The sequence below is a fragment of the Phalangium opilio genome, unplaced genomic scaffold (assembly GCF_054372755.1).
Source record: "Phalangium opilio isolate 3A_F unplaced genomic scaffold, DU_Popi_V2 ptg001170l_1, whole genome shotgun sequence".
Lineage (NCBI taxonomy): Eukaryota > Metazoa > Arthropoda > Arachnida > Opiliones > Phalangiidae > Phalangium > Phalangium opilio.
Genome location: NW_028324255.1, coordinates 12,251,595 through 12,266,462, shown reverse-complemented (window position 1 = coordinate 12,266,462; position 14,868 = coordinate 12,251,595). Strand labels below are relative to the sequence as shown.

The window sequence follows — 14,868 nt, the reverse complement described above, 5'->3', positions numbered from 1 at the left end:
CATTCCACTTGGACACCAGTCTGTACATACTGGCTTCTAATCACCACCATCTTCTGGTCTTTGTCCATCCCACTTGGACACCAGCCTGTACATACTGGCTCCTAAACACCACCATAGACACCAATCTGTATCATTGGCTTCCAACACCACCATCCACTGGTCTTCCGTCTATTCCACATAGACACCAATCTGTATCATTGGCTTCTACTCCATTATCATCGTTTGGTTTTAGGATATACGCGGCGATCAGCTAGGGTTACGAGAAACGTCTAGCCTCCCTAAGGTGGGATCGCCACCAAAGGTTTTCGCAATTGCGCTTTTTCCTTACTATTATAATGGAAACGAATCGTATATATACCCCAAAATTTGAAGAAAGTGGGCAAGAGGGGTACCCTTCACTTTAAACGTCAATATTAGCAAAGTTGAGATGATAATAGGTATAACTTTATTTTAAACGATTTAACTATTATTAATGTTAATTATTGAAGATTAAAATAATTAAAAATAATTATATTTATTTAAATATAAAAGATAAACCTCTCGTGCAAAGAGAGAGATTATCATCGCCTCCTATATCTGCCAAGGCCCGTGCATGCGATATATTTCATTCATTGCCTCCTATCTATCAAGGCCCGTGCATTGCGATATATTTTTCAAAACAACAACCAAAATGGGAAGCTCCTCTCAGAAACATAATAATTTCTTTTCTCTGTATATGAAATGAAAATATGGATAATATTGCGCTCCTTCTTTAATGGTATCAATCCTTGCCTGTCTATTAATATTTTACGTAGTAGTAATACGTTTTTAGCGACGTCTAGAGAGGATAAACATAAGCGAGATTGTTTCGGAAAACAAATACTGCTTCCACTAATGGGTTTACACTCCTTGTTACTCTTGTTGTCTGTGTGTGTCCGTCCATTGTTACACTAGTGCGTCGCGTTAGCAGTTAGCCTTGTGTTGATGTGTTAAGAAATCATACAGAATCTTAATATTCCCTTTTTCCATAATATAAAGTGAATATGTGGAAGTATTTTTCGTAATTATGATGCATTTAGTACTTTTGTAGCTTTAAAGCTCTGTTTCATTTTGATATTCCAAAGATTTTTTTTAATATTGTTATTTGAAATGGCTGTTTATATATTGCTTAAGCTATACTACATCTGTATATAGAATAATCCTTGGTTTAGTGATTTCATGAAGAAAACTAAGACCTAAACTCCGGCGCGTATAACAAGTATTATCCGCAAAAGGCTTAGTGAAACAAAGAGTAAATAATTGAGGCCTGAGGTGAAGTAAACTCTTGGCTTTGATTTTCGTGTCTGGAATGAACAGACATCAACGGTTCAGAGTGAGCCGAAAGTTAAATACACTCTTAAATAATAATTATAAGGTTAGTAAAAGGGCTAATGGTAAACGGGTAGTAACTACAGACTTATTATTCTCTTTATGGCGCGCATTGACTATTAGTGCGTCTAGCTACAATTTAGCTTTGGTGTTATTTAACGTTAACATTCATGTTGGCAAACTAAGAATATTGTTGAGGTGAGACGAGACGATAGTGTTTACACTGCAAACCAGTTGTGAATGTAGCTTTCAGAATATAGGGTAAACAGCTGAAGCGTAGACTTCATTTCCTGTTCTTTTCCCCATTGACTGATTTCCATGTGTCCAAGATTTATCCTTATTGGATGTAAAATGTCGTCTGCTTTACTGTACATTCGCTATGTTTGGAATACTGCTTCAATATTTCGTAAATGTTTACTTCAAAAAAGTTAAATAATTCCATATCTAGGTAAATACGTTTGTAGTAGTAGACCTCTTGACACGGAGAGGTAGTATTTTGGTTTTCCCAACTTGTCTTCCTTGCATACGTCGTTACACTAAGAATCATTATACTGAAGATTTCCGTGCTACTGTATCGTTACGTTGAAGTAGTCTCCTTCAAAATATATGGTTTCCCAGCAGTGTTGGGAAGGTTTCGGTAACCAAGAATAATCCCCGATAGCTTTGACCTTCATGGTGTCACCATGAAATTAAACCATGTCATTCCAAATTATTTTGAAGGAAAAGAACTTCTCGGTTACTTTCAACAGTCTAACGCCCATTTATATCACGTACGTAGCGTCATCTACTTTATCTATTCTAATCAGTGGAATGTTTGCAATTTCAAAAGTCAGGAAATTTTCAAGGTTATGCCAAGACAGAATTCCCCATGTTCAAAAATTTAAACGCATTTGCAGGAAGATGAATTTATCAGGATTATTTTATATCTAGAGGTCGTCAAATACTTTCTCTTAGAAGGTCAATATGAAAATCAATATTAAGGCTTCATCCAGTAACACCAGAAGCCAATTAGGAAGAGCAGGCTTTTTGGATGCGCTTCAGTTAATCGTGACGTCAATTTTAATTGCGACTGATAAATTTTAAGCGAGCTACATAAAGTTTTTGGTTGATAAGTCAGCCAATATTTTCAAAATTACCCAAATCATGAGAGAATCATTGTTACAAAGAATCATCTAAATTTATTTCAAAATTGTTTTAGCCCAACACTTTCGGAAATTAGTTAAATTATAACAAATTAATTAGTTAAGCTTTGGTTCTTTGCGAGCTGTTTGAATGTGGTGATGCAGACGCCATTTTGATCGAAACGGGAAAAGTTAAACAACGCACCAAAAATGCGTTCAACAACTAATGGCCTGAAACCCGTGACTCGGTTTTGGGAAAACTTTTAATGTGAATTCTATACTATAATAACTTCCCTACATTATGTAAGCCAGAGCCGAATATTAGGAAGATGGGGAGTTAAGTGCCAGTATTTACTGAACTCCGAGTAGGCAAAGGCTACTTAAGTGTCGAAAAAATTCACATACATAAATTTAAAGTAGAATTAAATTTCCCGATTACTATTAAAAGGGATCAAAGAATCCAAAGCAAGCTAAACGATTTTGCGAATCGAAATTTAACAAGTCACGTAAAGGAATTTCCGTATTAGCTAGGTGTGGTTGAAAGCGGTGTTAGTTTCGTATGGGCTCATGCAGTACAGTATTCATGTTTTCAAACACGCTAAGGTAATATTCGAGCTTCATTCCAAATTTACAAATTTTCAAAATTATCGAGTTTACTACAAACTTTCATATTAATGATTTCATTCACAGTTTCCATCTGGATAAGAGTTTTGTACAAAGTTTGTCAATTTAACATTCAATTTATCCACTTTACGTTCATTTTTCCCATTTGAAGATCCATCTTTTTCATTAGGCAGGGATAGCGTAACAATTAAAGCTATAAAAGAAAATTTTAAGATACATGGGTTTTCTTGTAAGTGGTAAGTCTAGTCTTGTGCATAGTATACGATAGAGAAATATATGTATATATATATATATATATATATATATATATATATATATATATATATATATATACCTACCTAAAGCAGAAATTCCCAACTGAAGTGTAAACATCCAATTCCAGCCAAGAAAGTCTTGTAGAGGCTCAAACATGGCACTTGAGACAAGTCCACCAATAAACTGAAACCGAAATACATTTTTTTAACTCTGTGAGTTCTAATCTTTAGGTAAAACTGAAAATAATCACCTGACAATTCATGATAAGGCCCGACACCTCTCCAGAATGATTTTTATCAAAAATACGAACTGTACACATTGGTAAAATGCAAAATGCTGCGCTGCCAGCGGAAATGGCTATAAATCCACAGAGGGATGAAGTGATCAAAAAAGCCGTTGGTGGAAGATAAGCGCAAAATGTTAGCAACTGTATGAATGGTCCTAAACATAAGCATATCACAACGAGGGCAACCTGAAAAAAGAACATACAGAACTTATTGAAAACTATTTTACGTTTTTTAATGGAGCCTAGTAACATTTCTGACTTATCCAACATCTTATTCCCGTACTTCGATCATCAAAGGGGTGAGACTTTACACAAGTTATGAAGGTGCTAGTATATAGAGTTTCTTCCTTAACGCAAACGTGCCCCCCTTAGTGTCTTACACGCACCTTGTGAGATGTTTTATCACAAATAATTCCAATAATTATTTTCCCGAATATAGTTCCAGATGAGACGAAGGAGTGAGCGTGAGTCAATAGATGATCGTTGTTCACAATATGCATTCCAAATGACTAAAATTTTGAGAAGGAAAAGGTTAATAAGAGCACGAGATTTAAAGACCATAATTTTATGTAACTTTACTTTGAAGTATGTGAAAACGTAAATGCTTGGCATGGCCAATAGAAAACCTATAACCCAAAGTAGATAAAGTTCCTTTCGTTTCAAATATTTAACAAGGGTTTCCTTTAAAGATATTTTGTCACGATCGTCTTTTTTGTTGAAGTCGTCATCCTAAAGTGTTTTAAACAATTTTAAAATTATTCGGATATGCAACTGGTAATCGACGTAATCCACAAAATAAGAGCTGAGACGTACGAATAAGTTACGTTAAATTTCATACGAAAGAGTGTCTATCAATAGCAATTTGAAACGAGTATAATTCCAAGACACTGATGGATCAAGATACAAGAGTGATATTTAAGCTAATTGATTAACACCGATAATGGTGGATTATTCTACGTAATAAAATTGCTGCTTTGATAAAAAGGAAAGGCTTATATTTACTCCGCTTAACAGTCACTTCGTGGACATAAATACCGTCGATACTGCCCTACAGGACTGTTTTGCAAATTTATTTCGATGCCTTCAATGGATATTGCCATGGTTTAGTTATGTCTTTAATGGACTTGTATATATTAAAAATATTTTAAATATATTCGTTTATTTAACATTTTTAAACTTTCTCGATCATTTGGAAGTAATACCATCAAATGTTAAAAAAATCTTCCTCAATATAGAGACATTTTAAAAACTGAAAACCCCCAATTATTTAATCCATTATTGATCATTCACTAAGCTTCTAGCATAATGGTACTCCATATAAGACATTGACTGAATTATTTAAATTTCCCACCCAAAAAAAATTTATTACACTAGATGCTGGTTTACTAAACAATAAGAAAGATCCCATAGCATTTAGTACAAAAAACATTGCCGCCGTTTCCCAAAGGGCATTTGGAACACGGGTAAGTAGATTTTCATCCATGAAATATCTGAAAATAACATTACTGCAGTTGTAAAATATCATTACTAGAACGAAAAACTGGATTTTAAAGAATGTCGTGGAGACTACATTAAAACATAGTGACAGTAAATGCCAATATTTGATTGAGGTTACCCATTTTGGTCAGACGTAACGTTTTGTTGAAGGTTTTCTGGGTTTATCAAGATGGTTTGGATCTGTATCCAAACAGAGCCTCCAATACCCCATCCTGCATTAACCAATCCAAAGTAAGTACCAAATTTTTCTGGAAACCACTGTTAAACAAAAGAATAAAAATAGATTTTATTCCGTTCGTGATAGTGAAGTTAAGAATTACGTACACTGGAAACTGCCACAATGGTTGATACGTAGGTAAATCCACCACCACACCAAGTTAATACCGAGTACGTTAGCAAAAACCAAATGAAACTGGACTTGATGGTGAAATAGGAAACACCCTGAAAAGAACTGTGCAAAATATATAATGAACTTATGCATGTTTCAGGTCGCCGCAATTTAGGACAAGCGTTTTAATACGTGACAGCGAAACAAGCGTAGCACTACGGTATCGTTCCTTTCAACCGAATTCCCAATGGACCGAAATCCCATTCGACCGAATATCCCGCAATGATTTTAGATTTCCAGCCCAATGGCTATATTCCCGATGGACCGAGATCACAATCGTCCGAATATGCCCCTAAAAAATACATGAATATAACTTGAAACATTGTAGCCGTCAGCGATTCGGTGGTGTAGTGGATACGATGTTGAACTGCAAAGCGATAGGTTGTTGGTTCGAATCTCCGAAAGGTATGTTAATAATATTAAAAGTAAATGTTTCGTGATACTAATTAAAACGCTCACTTTCATTCCTTTCAAGGCAAGAGATATATAGAATTAATAAACAAATTGTGCTTAAAATGAAGTGCAGTCTTAATGGTAGTTCCATCAATGTCTTTAAATTTTAAATTAAAATTTTAATATTTTGGTTTCGGGTGGGTTAGGTTTAGGTTAGGTTAGGTTAGGTTAGGGTTAGGGTTAGGTTAGGTTAGGTTGGGTTAGGTTAGGTTAGCTTAGGTTAGCTTAGGTTAGGTTAGCTTAGGTTAGGTTAGCTTAGGTTAGTTTAGGTTTGGTTTGGTTTGGTTTGGTCCCAATAATTCGTTGACACCTTTTCCAAAATATGCTCCTTTTAATTAGCTACCACCTTTTCCAAAATATTCTCCCTTTAAATAGCTACCACCTTTTCCAAAACATTCTCCTATTAATTAGCTGCCACCTTTTACAAAAGATTTTCCTATTAATTAGCTGCCACCTTTTTCAAATTATTCTCCTATTAATTAGCTGCCACCATTTCCAAATTATTCTCCTATTAATTAGCTGCCACCATTTCCAAAATATTCTCCTATTAATTAGCTGCCACCTTTTCCAAAAGATTTTCCTATTAATTAGCTGCCACCTTTTCCAAAATATTCTCCTATTAATTAGCTGCCACCTTTTCCAAAATATTCTCCAATTAATTATCTGACATCTTTTCCAAAATATTTCTATTATTGCTAATAAATTGTTCGTGGTAAGAGGCGGGCTTTTAATACTCATATAAATAATCTTTTTACCTCCAAACAAGGTTGGGTTGGGTTAGGTTACGTTTGGTTAGGTTAGGTTAGGTTAGGTTAGGTTAGGCTAGGGTAGGTGAGGTTCGCCGTAATTAAAACGTAGTTAAAATAAATGCAGTAATACATTTTCAACTCACATTTATTTTAACAATAACCCCAGTAGCACAAGCCTTCCGCATAACAGTCGGTTAAAGGTCGAATAGTCGGTTTACGGTCCAGTCAGCTGTACCATGCTTATTTCGATACTTTTCCGACTCATGAAGCCGACTACTTCTTTTAGTTGGCAATGCCGACATCTATCTGTCAGTTGGAACAGAGATGGTTTAAAGTAGGCTTGCCTACCGTCTAGAAAATTTCAACTTATTTTTTGCCAATTGATTACCGACTCTCTCGCGCTAGTCGGTATTGTGACGTTTAAGAAGAGTAAAATTAAAAGCAAAGTTATGCTTAGGATGTTTAGTAACCGACATTTATCCGACAGTTGGAACTGAGATGGTTTAAAGTAGGCTTGCCTACCGTCTAAAGAATTCCAACACATTTTTTGCCAATTGATTACCAACTCCCTCGCGCTAGTCGTTATTGTTACGTTTAAGACGAGTAAAATTAAAAGCAAAGTTATTCTTAGGCCGTTTAGTAACCGACATTTATCCGACTGTTGGAACTGTGGTGGTTTGAAGTAGGCTTGCCTACCGTCCTAAACACGAAACCCACTTTTGCCAATTGATTACCAACTCCTTCCCGCTAGTCGGTATGGTCACGTTATAAAAGAGTAAAATGAAAAACGAAGTTGTTGTATAGGCCTTCTTTTTCCGTGGGACGGTTTTTTTTACTTTTACTATTCCGCAAAATGTATTAAAGAAATTTCAATACTTGGTATCAGTATCCTTTACTATAAGCGAATCAAGCCTCGAGTTAAGGCTTGATCGTCGCAAAACCGTCGGGCCTCGAGTTAAGGTTTGATCGTCGCAAAAGCGTAGGACCTCTTGCTGACAGGCGGTTAAGTCGACTCTCAAACATGTTGGATGAGGGTCCTATTTCATTCGTGTCGTAACAGTCGGTAAACCAGTGGGCCGTCGTCCCACCGGGCGGACATTTCGATTCTCAAACCCTTACTCTACCAGCCCTTTACCGACGATTTACCGTTCCTATACTAAAAAGCCGCGAAATCGTCGGATTGAGCGCGGCTTTAGGTAGGCATAATACCGCCGACCTATAGTCGGCCAACAGTCGTTTTATAGTCGCCTCATAACAGTCTGAAAACCGGCGGGCCGTCGTCCCGCCGGGCGGACATTTCGACTCTCAAACCCTTACTCTACCAGCCCTTTACCGACGATTTACCGTTCCTATACTAAATAGCCGGGAAATCGTCGGATTGAGCGCGGCTTTAGGTAGGCATAATGACGCCGACATATAGTCGGCCAACAGTCGTTTTATAGTAGCCTCAAAACAGTAGGAAAACCGGCGGGCCATCGTCCCTCCAGGCGGACATTTCGACTTTCAAACCATTACTCTCCCGACTTATTAGTGACTTTTTACCAACTCGTCGGTAACACACAAAGCCGACCATGTAGGCCCTACGTCGGCAGTGCTACTGGGGAATAAGTTGTGAAATTAAAAATATATTTAATGCAAAACCACACAGTATGTCTTCTTCCAGTTCAATAGAATTTCGTTCCAATGGGACTATAATAAAATCGCACCTTTGGCTACGTTCGGTCGAATGGGACCCCAAAAAAAACCCCTTCTGTCGAATGGGAATTCGGTTCAATGGGACCAAAGCAATACTACTACCCTTTTAGTCTCCTTGTGATAACAAAGTGGCTAAACTATTGAGAGGATTAATCTCTTTTGTGGATATACTCCCCGATTTTTCAAAATTAACAAAGCCTTAAAATATTCCTGAATAGTATTTGCTAGTTTCGACTGTATTAATCGAGCCAATAACTTGACTTTGAGATTTCAGAAATCAACGACTATTTGATATTTTTATCAAATAGTCTCTAACAGTGTGCCAGGTTAAGCCGTACCACATCTTATCCCACAAATTGCAATATCATATTAAAAAAATATCAAAGCTACATTCTATCGTGGAGAATGTTGCAGAGGGAAATAAAATTGCATGTTTAAGATAAATTATAACGCTGCACAGCTCTGCAAGAAAGGGTCCATCGTATTGATTCGAAATGGCCATCAAGAAATAATCTACAATAAAACGCATTGTTTATAGGTAGACGTCAAGCTCACCCAATATAAAATGCGTAACCTTACTATATCGAAATTCATCTCACATTATTTAACCTCATTACCATAATAAAAATAAAAATGGTTAACATTATTACCATTATCCTACTAAACCATTAAACAACTAAACCAACTAAACTTGTGAACATTTTTTCCATTATCCAACTAAATCTGGTTAATATTATTACCATTATCCAAATAGACCAACTAAAATTGGTAAACATTAATACCACAAACCAACTAAAAATGCATAACATTATTACTACAAACCAGGGAGTAAGGAACGTTAGAGGGAGTGTTGATCTAATGCTAAAAACACCGTCATACAGTGGCAAATGGGAAAGAAAGTGGGGGTAGGAATTTTTTATCTCCGTTCCACAATTTTAGCTAACGCGCAGGCGCGAATGACGTCGTTTACTACCGCCAGCTCTGCCGCCAGCTTCCGCTTCCATCGACTGTTGCCCCACTCACTCTGTTCAACCAACAATCAATGTTTTTTGGGAGGAAACCGAGGCTTAATAAAAATGCCAAATTGTTTTTGTAACGGTTGTAGGAATGATTCAAGATATTCGCTTAAAAATATATGAAAGGAATATCCTTCCACGCGTTTCCAAAGCCAAAAACCCAGATGAAAAAATGTAAAAGATGGATATTAGCTAGTGGAAGACCGTTTTCCACTAGCTTCTATTCACTTTCAATAAATTTCAAGCTTTGATTTTGGTTTGGGAAATGGTTTGAAAACGAAATTTACCATGTCGGGTCTTGTTAAATACTAGGGTTACTTGAACAATTAAAAAACAACACTTCTTATAGTTAACCATGGCAGAAATTCAAACACGACCTTCCCCTTCTAGTTCAAAGCCGGTTTTTATATTTGACGCATGCGCGCGGACACACCCATGAGTCCCTGAGTCAGCGCCAGAGAGAGACGATTTTAGCCACGAAGCGAAAGAACGCGCCTATTCACTTTAACACTCCCTCTAACGTTCCTTACTCCCTGTACAAACCAACTAAAAATGGTGAATATTACAACCATCAAGGATGATAAGGGGTGGATACGAATTCTGAGAGAAATACGCGCCGTAACTTCGGACGCGATTGGGTCTGGTGGGAGTCTAAAATGGGGGAGGAATACTCGGGACGAAAGGCAGGTGGGCTACCTCAGAACTAGACCCTATTAAGCGCCATCGTGTTGGCCTACTTTTGCATGCATATTGCCAAAGTTATTTTAAACCTTTTTCTCATAAATAAAATTTGCAATTGAAACATTAAATTTTATATGGAGTTAATATTTAATAATTATTGTTTCGAAATTGTTGCTAAAATAATAGTGCACGTAGATGACGCTGCAATAGGGAAACGCCGGTAGGAATTTCTTTTTCGGCGCTAAACGCGTCTGATTGAGTTCTTTTTTCCGCTTTCAAGGGGGATTGAAAGGATTATAAGATCAAATATATCATTAAATAATGTTTTTAACTTCTAACTGTGCTGTAAAATGATCATTTTTAGGCGCGAAAGAAGAAAAGGTTTAATAATCAATGTCAGTTTTCAAACATAGTAAAATCATGTTTGGTTTCATCACTATGCGTTAGTAGTTAAATTCCACTTTTTTCATCAAATGACTAATCTTTTCAATCGTCCTTCTACGTATACTATTATTTTTGGAACAATTTCGAAGCATTAATAATTATATATCAACTCTATATAAAATTTAGTGTATCAATTGCAAATTTTATTTATGAGAAAAAAGTTTAAAAGAACTTGGCATATTTAAGTAAAATTAAGCCAACAGGATGGCGCTAAATAGGGTCTAGTTCTGAGGTAGCCCATCTGCCTTTCATGGACGAAACAATACTGATTGTATTGTTTCGTCCATGTGCCTTTCGTCCCGAGTATTCCTCCCCCATTTTTAGCGTCCCACCAGAAGTTACGGCGCGTATTTCTCTCAGAATTCGTATCCACCCCCTATCATCCTTGCAACCATAAACCAACTTAAAATAGTTAACAATCGAAGGAAAATTTTCATCCTACCCTAATCCACTCCCTCTTCACTTTTCCAGCTCTAAAAGCCAGTCACGGAAAAAAATCCGTATTAGCTTCGTGTGGTTGGGAGTGGGGGTGTTAGTTTCTTATGTTCTAATGTAGTACATTATTCATGTATTCTAACTCACTAAGGCAAGAACGGATTCATGCTCATAGGAACATAGGGCACGAGATATTCTGTCCCCGTCCTAGCATACTTGGTGTAGGTTCGCGTCACTTCATTCAGCCATCTATGACGGTCTGCAGCAACTATGTAATTTAAAGAAATGTATGCTATAGACACGTGACATAAATATTAGCAGACGAATCCTTCTCAACCAAGTATGCGAGGATGGTACCAGAGGATAAAGCTATTGCCCTATGTTCTTATCAGCATGAATCCGTTCTTGGCTAAGGTTGTTGGCGTTTGACAACTATAATTAGATAACAGCAACCCTGCCTTTATACATAGTACCCTTTCCGCCTGAAAATTAATCTCTCACTCTAGCTACCGTGGCCGCATTCCCATCCCCCCGTGCAAACCCAACAAAGGAAAAACATTTCTCCTATATACGCTTTCCAACAAATCGGCTTCGATACAACCGTCCATCAACTTAAACCTAATCTTGAGGGCTGCCGCAATCTAACCCAGTGAATTCTTTCACGATTCCAATGTTGTTCCTTATCCAATATTTCCAAGAGCTGAACGAGGATCTTTCTTAAAAACTGTCCCGAAAACTTGTTTTATATACGTCCATCCGAAATCAGGAAAACTGCTGTTAACTCGTGCCATAGCGCTAATGTACTTCCTTTCGCAATTCTTTCACATTACGAACTCCAAAGCGGTAGTGCATCTTGCCTTAATCGGTTTCTAGTCACTCTTGTTTTTCGTGTACCCGGGGATACAAATACACCCCCCCCCCAACGCACACAGACACACAAAACACCATCAAAAAGCTAGGTCTGGTTACATAGCACACCTAGCAAAAACGAACGAGGTACTAGTACTTCTACATCTACAGGCCAGTTCAAACTAGTCCATTGTATAAAGAAGAAATCGCAACTTATTCGTTGCCATAAAAACTTTTAAATATAATCTAGAAGAAATTTCTGGTCTAGTATTTCAGAATAAATTTGAAACGAAAGGATTAACAAATGTATACGACAGATACAGGGTCTGGGATTTTACTTGTCAGCTCAAGAACCCTTTCTTCACTAGTAATATCCAATTTGAAATATACTTTTAATATGTAATTCTTTAAAAAAAAGTTTATGCCAAAATTTATTATAGAAGTTCAAAAACTTACCTAATTATTATTGTGCCGAAGAATGCCGTTTTTCTAATTCCAATTCTTTGTATTAAAAAGCCGCCGACAATTGTGAATAAACAGTATGCACTTTCACAAAGACTGGTGGTCCATGTCATGCTGCTAATGGTGATGTTGTCGTCAACTTTATTATGAAGAAATGATAATAGATACGGTATCGAATTACCCATGGAATAATAAAATCCCAACACAAAACATAAAAGGAAAGAGCCGAAAAGTGATAAATATGCCCTTGTGGGCGATTTGAAAAGGTTTCTCTTCATTTTGTTAAATTTTGTCGCTTCCATTTGGTATTCACCGTCAAATCGTTCGCCGCGAAAGGAATAGAAAAACGGCTGATTTAGCTTTTTTCAATTATATTACTTTGTTTATAATGTAACACTATACAGCAAGTCATCTGTTTTTTATCTTTAAAAAATTTTCTTTAGTAGTTGTATGTGTATGAATCGTAAAATGCGTATACTTCAGTTTTTTGAAACGTACAATCTCCAAACACTATTTACTTGAGACTTCATTCGAAGATTATAGAAAGATCAAATGCTATTTGTAAGATTGTTATTCTGATAATTGCTGAACTTTTGGGAAAAGTTTCTCTCTCTTTTTTCTCCCGACACAATCCCCAGGGGAAAGACTTAATTTTTTTTTGGCCGATTGGAAGTATCGTTTTGCAAAGCAAAATCGCAAGCAATCCGTTTAAGCCGGACTCGTTTACTCAAGCCGGGTTTAAGGCTCAAGTTTAAACGAGTAAACGACGTTAGCTTTTGAACCTTGACTCAAGACAGTGGGTACTTTTCCTAGCACAATATTATTATATTTAAAGGCAAACTGGTAAATTCAAATTTGCAACTCGACCAAGTAGCGTTTTTAGGCGTCATCAAAATTAAACAAGGGCAAAAATAATTTTGCAATGCTCCGTGTGGTTTCTAATGTGCTTAGGTTGTACAGCGCCCAACTACGATCTAAGGCGATACAGTGTCTCTTAAATTAAAAGTACATGACATAAATAATATTTACCTTTAAAAAAGAATTAGCCTGAACACTGCCTTCTCTAATACTAGGCCTTGAAATGTACATCAGAAGCATTTTTTATGTGACATTTTGAATTTGCGCTTAGTAACCGTTAGATGGCTCTTTTCTGAGGCGAATTTTCGCGATGACAAAAGTAAATTCGTACTGCGCAGTTTCGCATGACGACACGTCTTTCGATTATGGCGGTCCAGGAAGGAAAATAAGGATTTTTTTAAACTGGACCAAATAACCTGGTCCATGACCATTGACCAGGGTACATCGTCTGCTAAATTAGAGAAGTGGATAATTAGAATATTGGAGATAACGTCTGTGTCCGAATTCAGCTGCCAAAGAAATCTCCTCCTACCTCTCCTAAGCTCGCTCATTGGGCAATCCAAATCAAACTTAAGGCATTTCATTGGCAGTGGCAGTTTTTGGGAAAAACGTAAGGGCTGTGATGGGTTGAAATTTCCATGCAGACGCCATTGACACGAGTCAAAACATACACCAAATTTAAACTAGTATTTTTCAAACTCGGAAACCGTTCAGCATTATGAACCGGTTTATTGACCGGTTTTTTGCTTTCTTTTTCGAGACGAACTTAGCAGATTATACTTCGACGTTGCTAACAATTTCCCATAGTTTTGAATTTGCCGCCAGTTTAAAACCTCAGAAAAGCGACATCTAGCGTCATTTGTGAAATCCTAACTGCCACCCCCCTTTTATTCCTATCGCAAGGCCTAGTATTAGAGAAGGCAGTGGCCTGAAAGCCACGAAAGGCGAAGCGCAACGCGTCGTTACCGCCACGTCCCTCGTTCGATCCCGGGTTTCGGCAACACGAAAGGTTTTTGGGTCATGTACATTAAAGTAAACTATTTGCTTCAGGAAAGTTTCCCTGGTTGCAAGAAAAAGAGCCGAAATTGCTCAGTTGGGAGAGCGTTAGACTGAAGATCTAAAGGTCCCTGGTTCGATCCCGGGTTTCGGCAACACGAAAGCTTCTTCGGTCGTGTACATTAAAGTAAACTATTTACTACAGAAAAGCTTCCCTGGTTGCATGAAATAGAGGTAAAATAGCTCAGTTGGGAGAGCGTTACACTGAAGATCTAAAGGTTCCTGTTTCGATACCAGGTTTCGGCAACACGAAAGCTTCTTGGGTCGTGTACATTAAAGTAAACTATTTGCTTCAGGAAAGTTTCCCAAGCTGCTTGAATATGAGCCGAAGTAGCTCAGTTGGGAGAGCGTTAGACTAAAGGTCTCTGGTTCGATCCCGGGTTTCGGCGACATGAAAGCTTTTTAGGTCGTGTATTTTAAAGTAAATTATTTGCTTCGGGAATAATTCCCTAGCGTGTGAACAAGAAGCGAAATAGCTCAGTTGGGAGAGCCTTAGACTGAAGATCTAAAGGTCCTTGGTTCGATCCCGGGTGTCGGCAATACGAAAGCTTTTAGGGTTGTGTACATTAAAGTAAACTATTTTCTTCAGGAAGGTTTCCCTAGGTGCTTGAATTAGAGACGATATAGCTCAGATGGGAGAGCGTTAGACTGA

At 37.3% G+C, this 14,868-nt stretch overlaps 2 protein-coding genes and 1 non-coding gene across 5 annotated transcripts; 1 reads left to right on the top strand and 2 right to left on the bottom strand.

The window, feature by feature from the left end:
• Positions 1–2,502: 2,502 nt before the first annotated feature.
• On the bottom strand, positions 2,503–4,565 carry LOC149587316 (uncharacterized). The gene is made up of 6 exons (XM_089863597.1): positions 4,447–4,565; positions 4,213–4,362; positions 4,020–4,142; positions 3,598–3,819; positions 3,431–3,530; positions 2,503–3,285 (listed from the first exon to the last, which is right to left on the bottom strand). The coding sequence occupies exons 2-6, from the start codon at positions 4,243–4,245 to the stop codon at positions 3,149–3,151; spliced, it is 615 nt and encodes a 204-aa protein (XP_089719723.1). The 5' UTR covers positions 4,246–4,362; positions 4,447–4,565; the 3' UTR covers positions 2,503–3,148.
• A 365-nt stretch (positions 4,566–4,930) lies between these two features.
• On the bottom strand, positions 4,931–12,755 carry LOC149587315 (apicoplast pyruvate carrier 1-like). 3 transcript variants are annotated; one of them, XM_089863595.1, is made up of 5 exons: positions 12,484–12,755; positions 12,297–12,419; positions 5,455–5,581; positions 5,249–5,388; positions 4,931–5,123 (listed from the first exon to the last, which is right to left on the bottom strand). In XM_089863595.1, the coding sequence occupies exons 1-5, from the start codon at positions 12,513–12,515 to the stop codon at positions 4,931–4,933; spliced, it is 615 nt and encodes a 204-aa protein (XP_089719721.1). In that variant the 5' UTR covers positions 12,516–12,755. The 3 variants fall into 3 exon arrangements, with proteins under 3 accessions (XP_089719721.1, XP_089719722.1, XP_089719720.1); XM_089863596.1 differs by having other exon boundaries at positions 12,297–12,416; XM_089863594.1 differs by having other exon boundaries at positions 12,297–12,755.
• A 1,483-nt stretch (positions 12,756–14,238) lies between these two features.
• Positions 14,239–14,311, top strand: TRNAF-GAA (transfer RNA phenylalanine (anticodon GAA)). Its single transcript has one exon. It is a non-coding gene; the product is annotated as a tRNA-Phe (tRNA).
• The last annotated feature ends 557 nt before the right edge of the window (positions 14,312–14,868 follow it).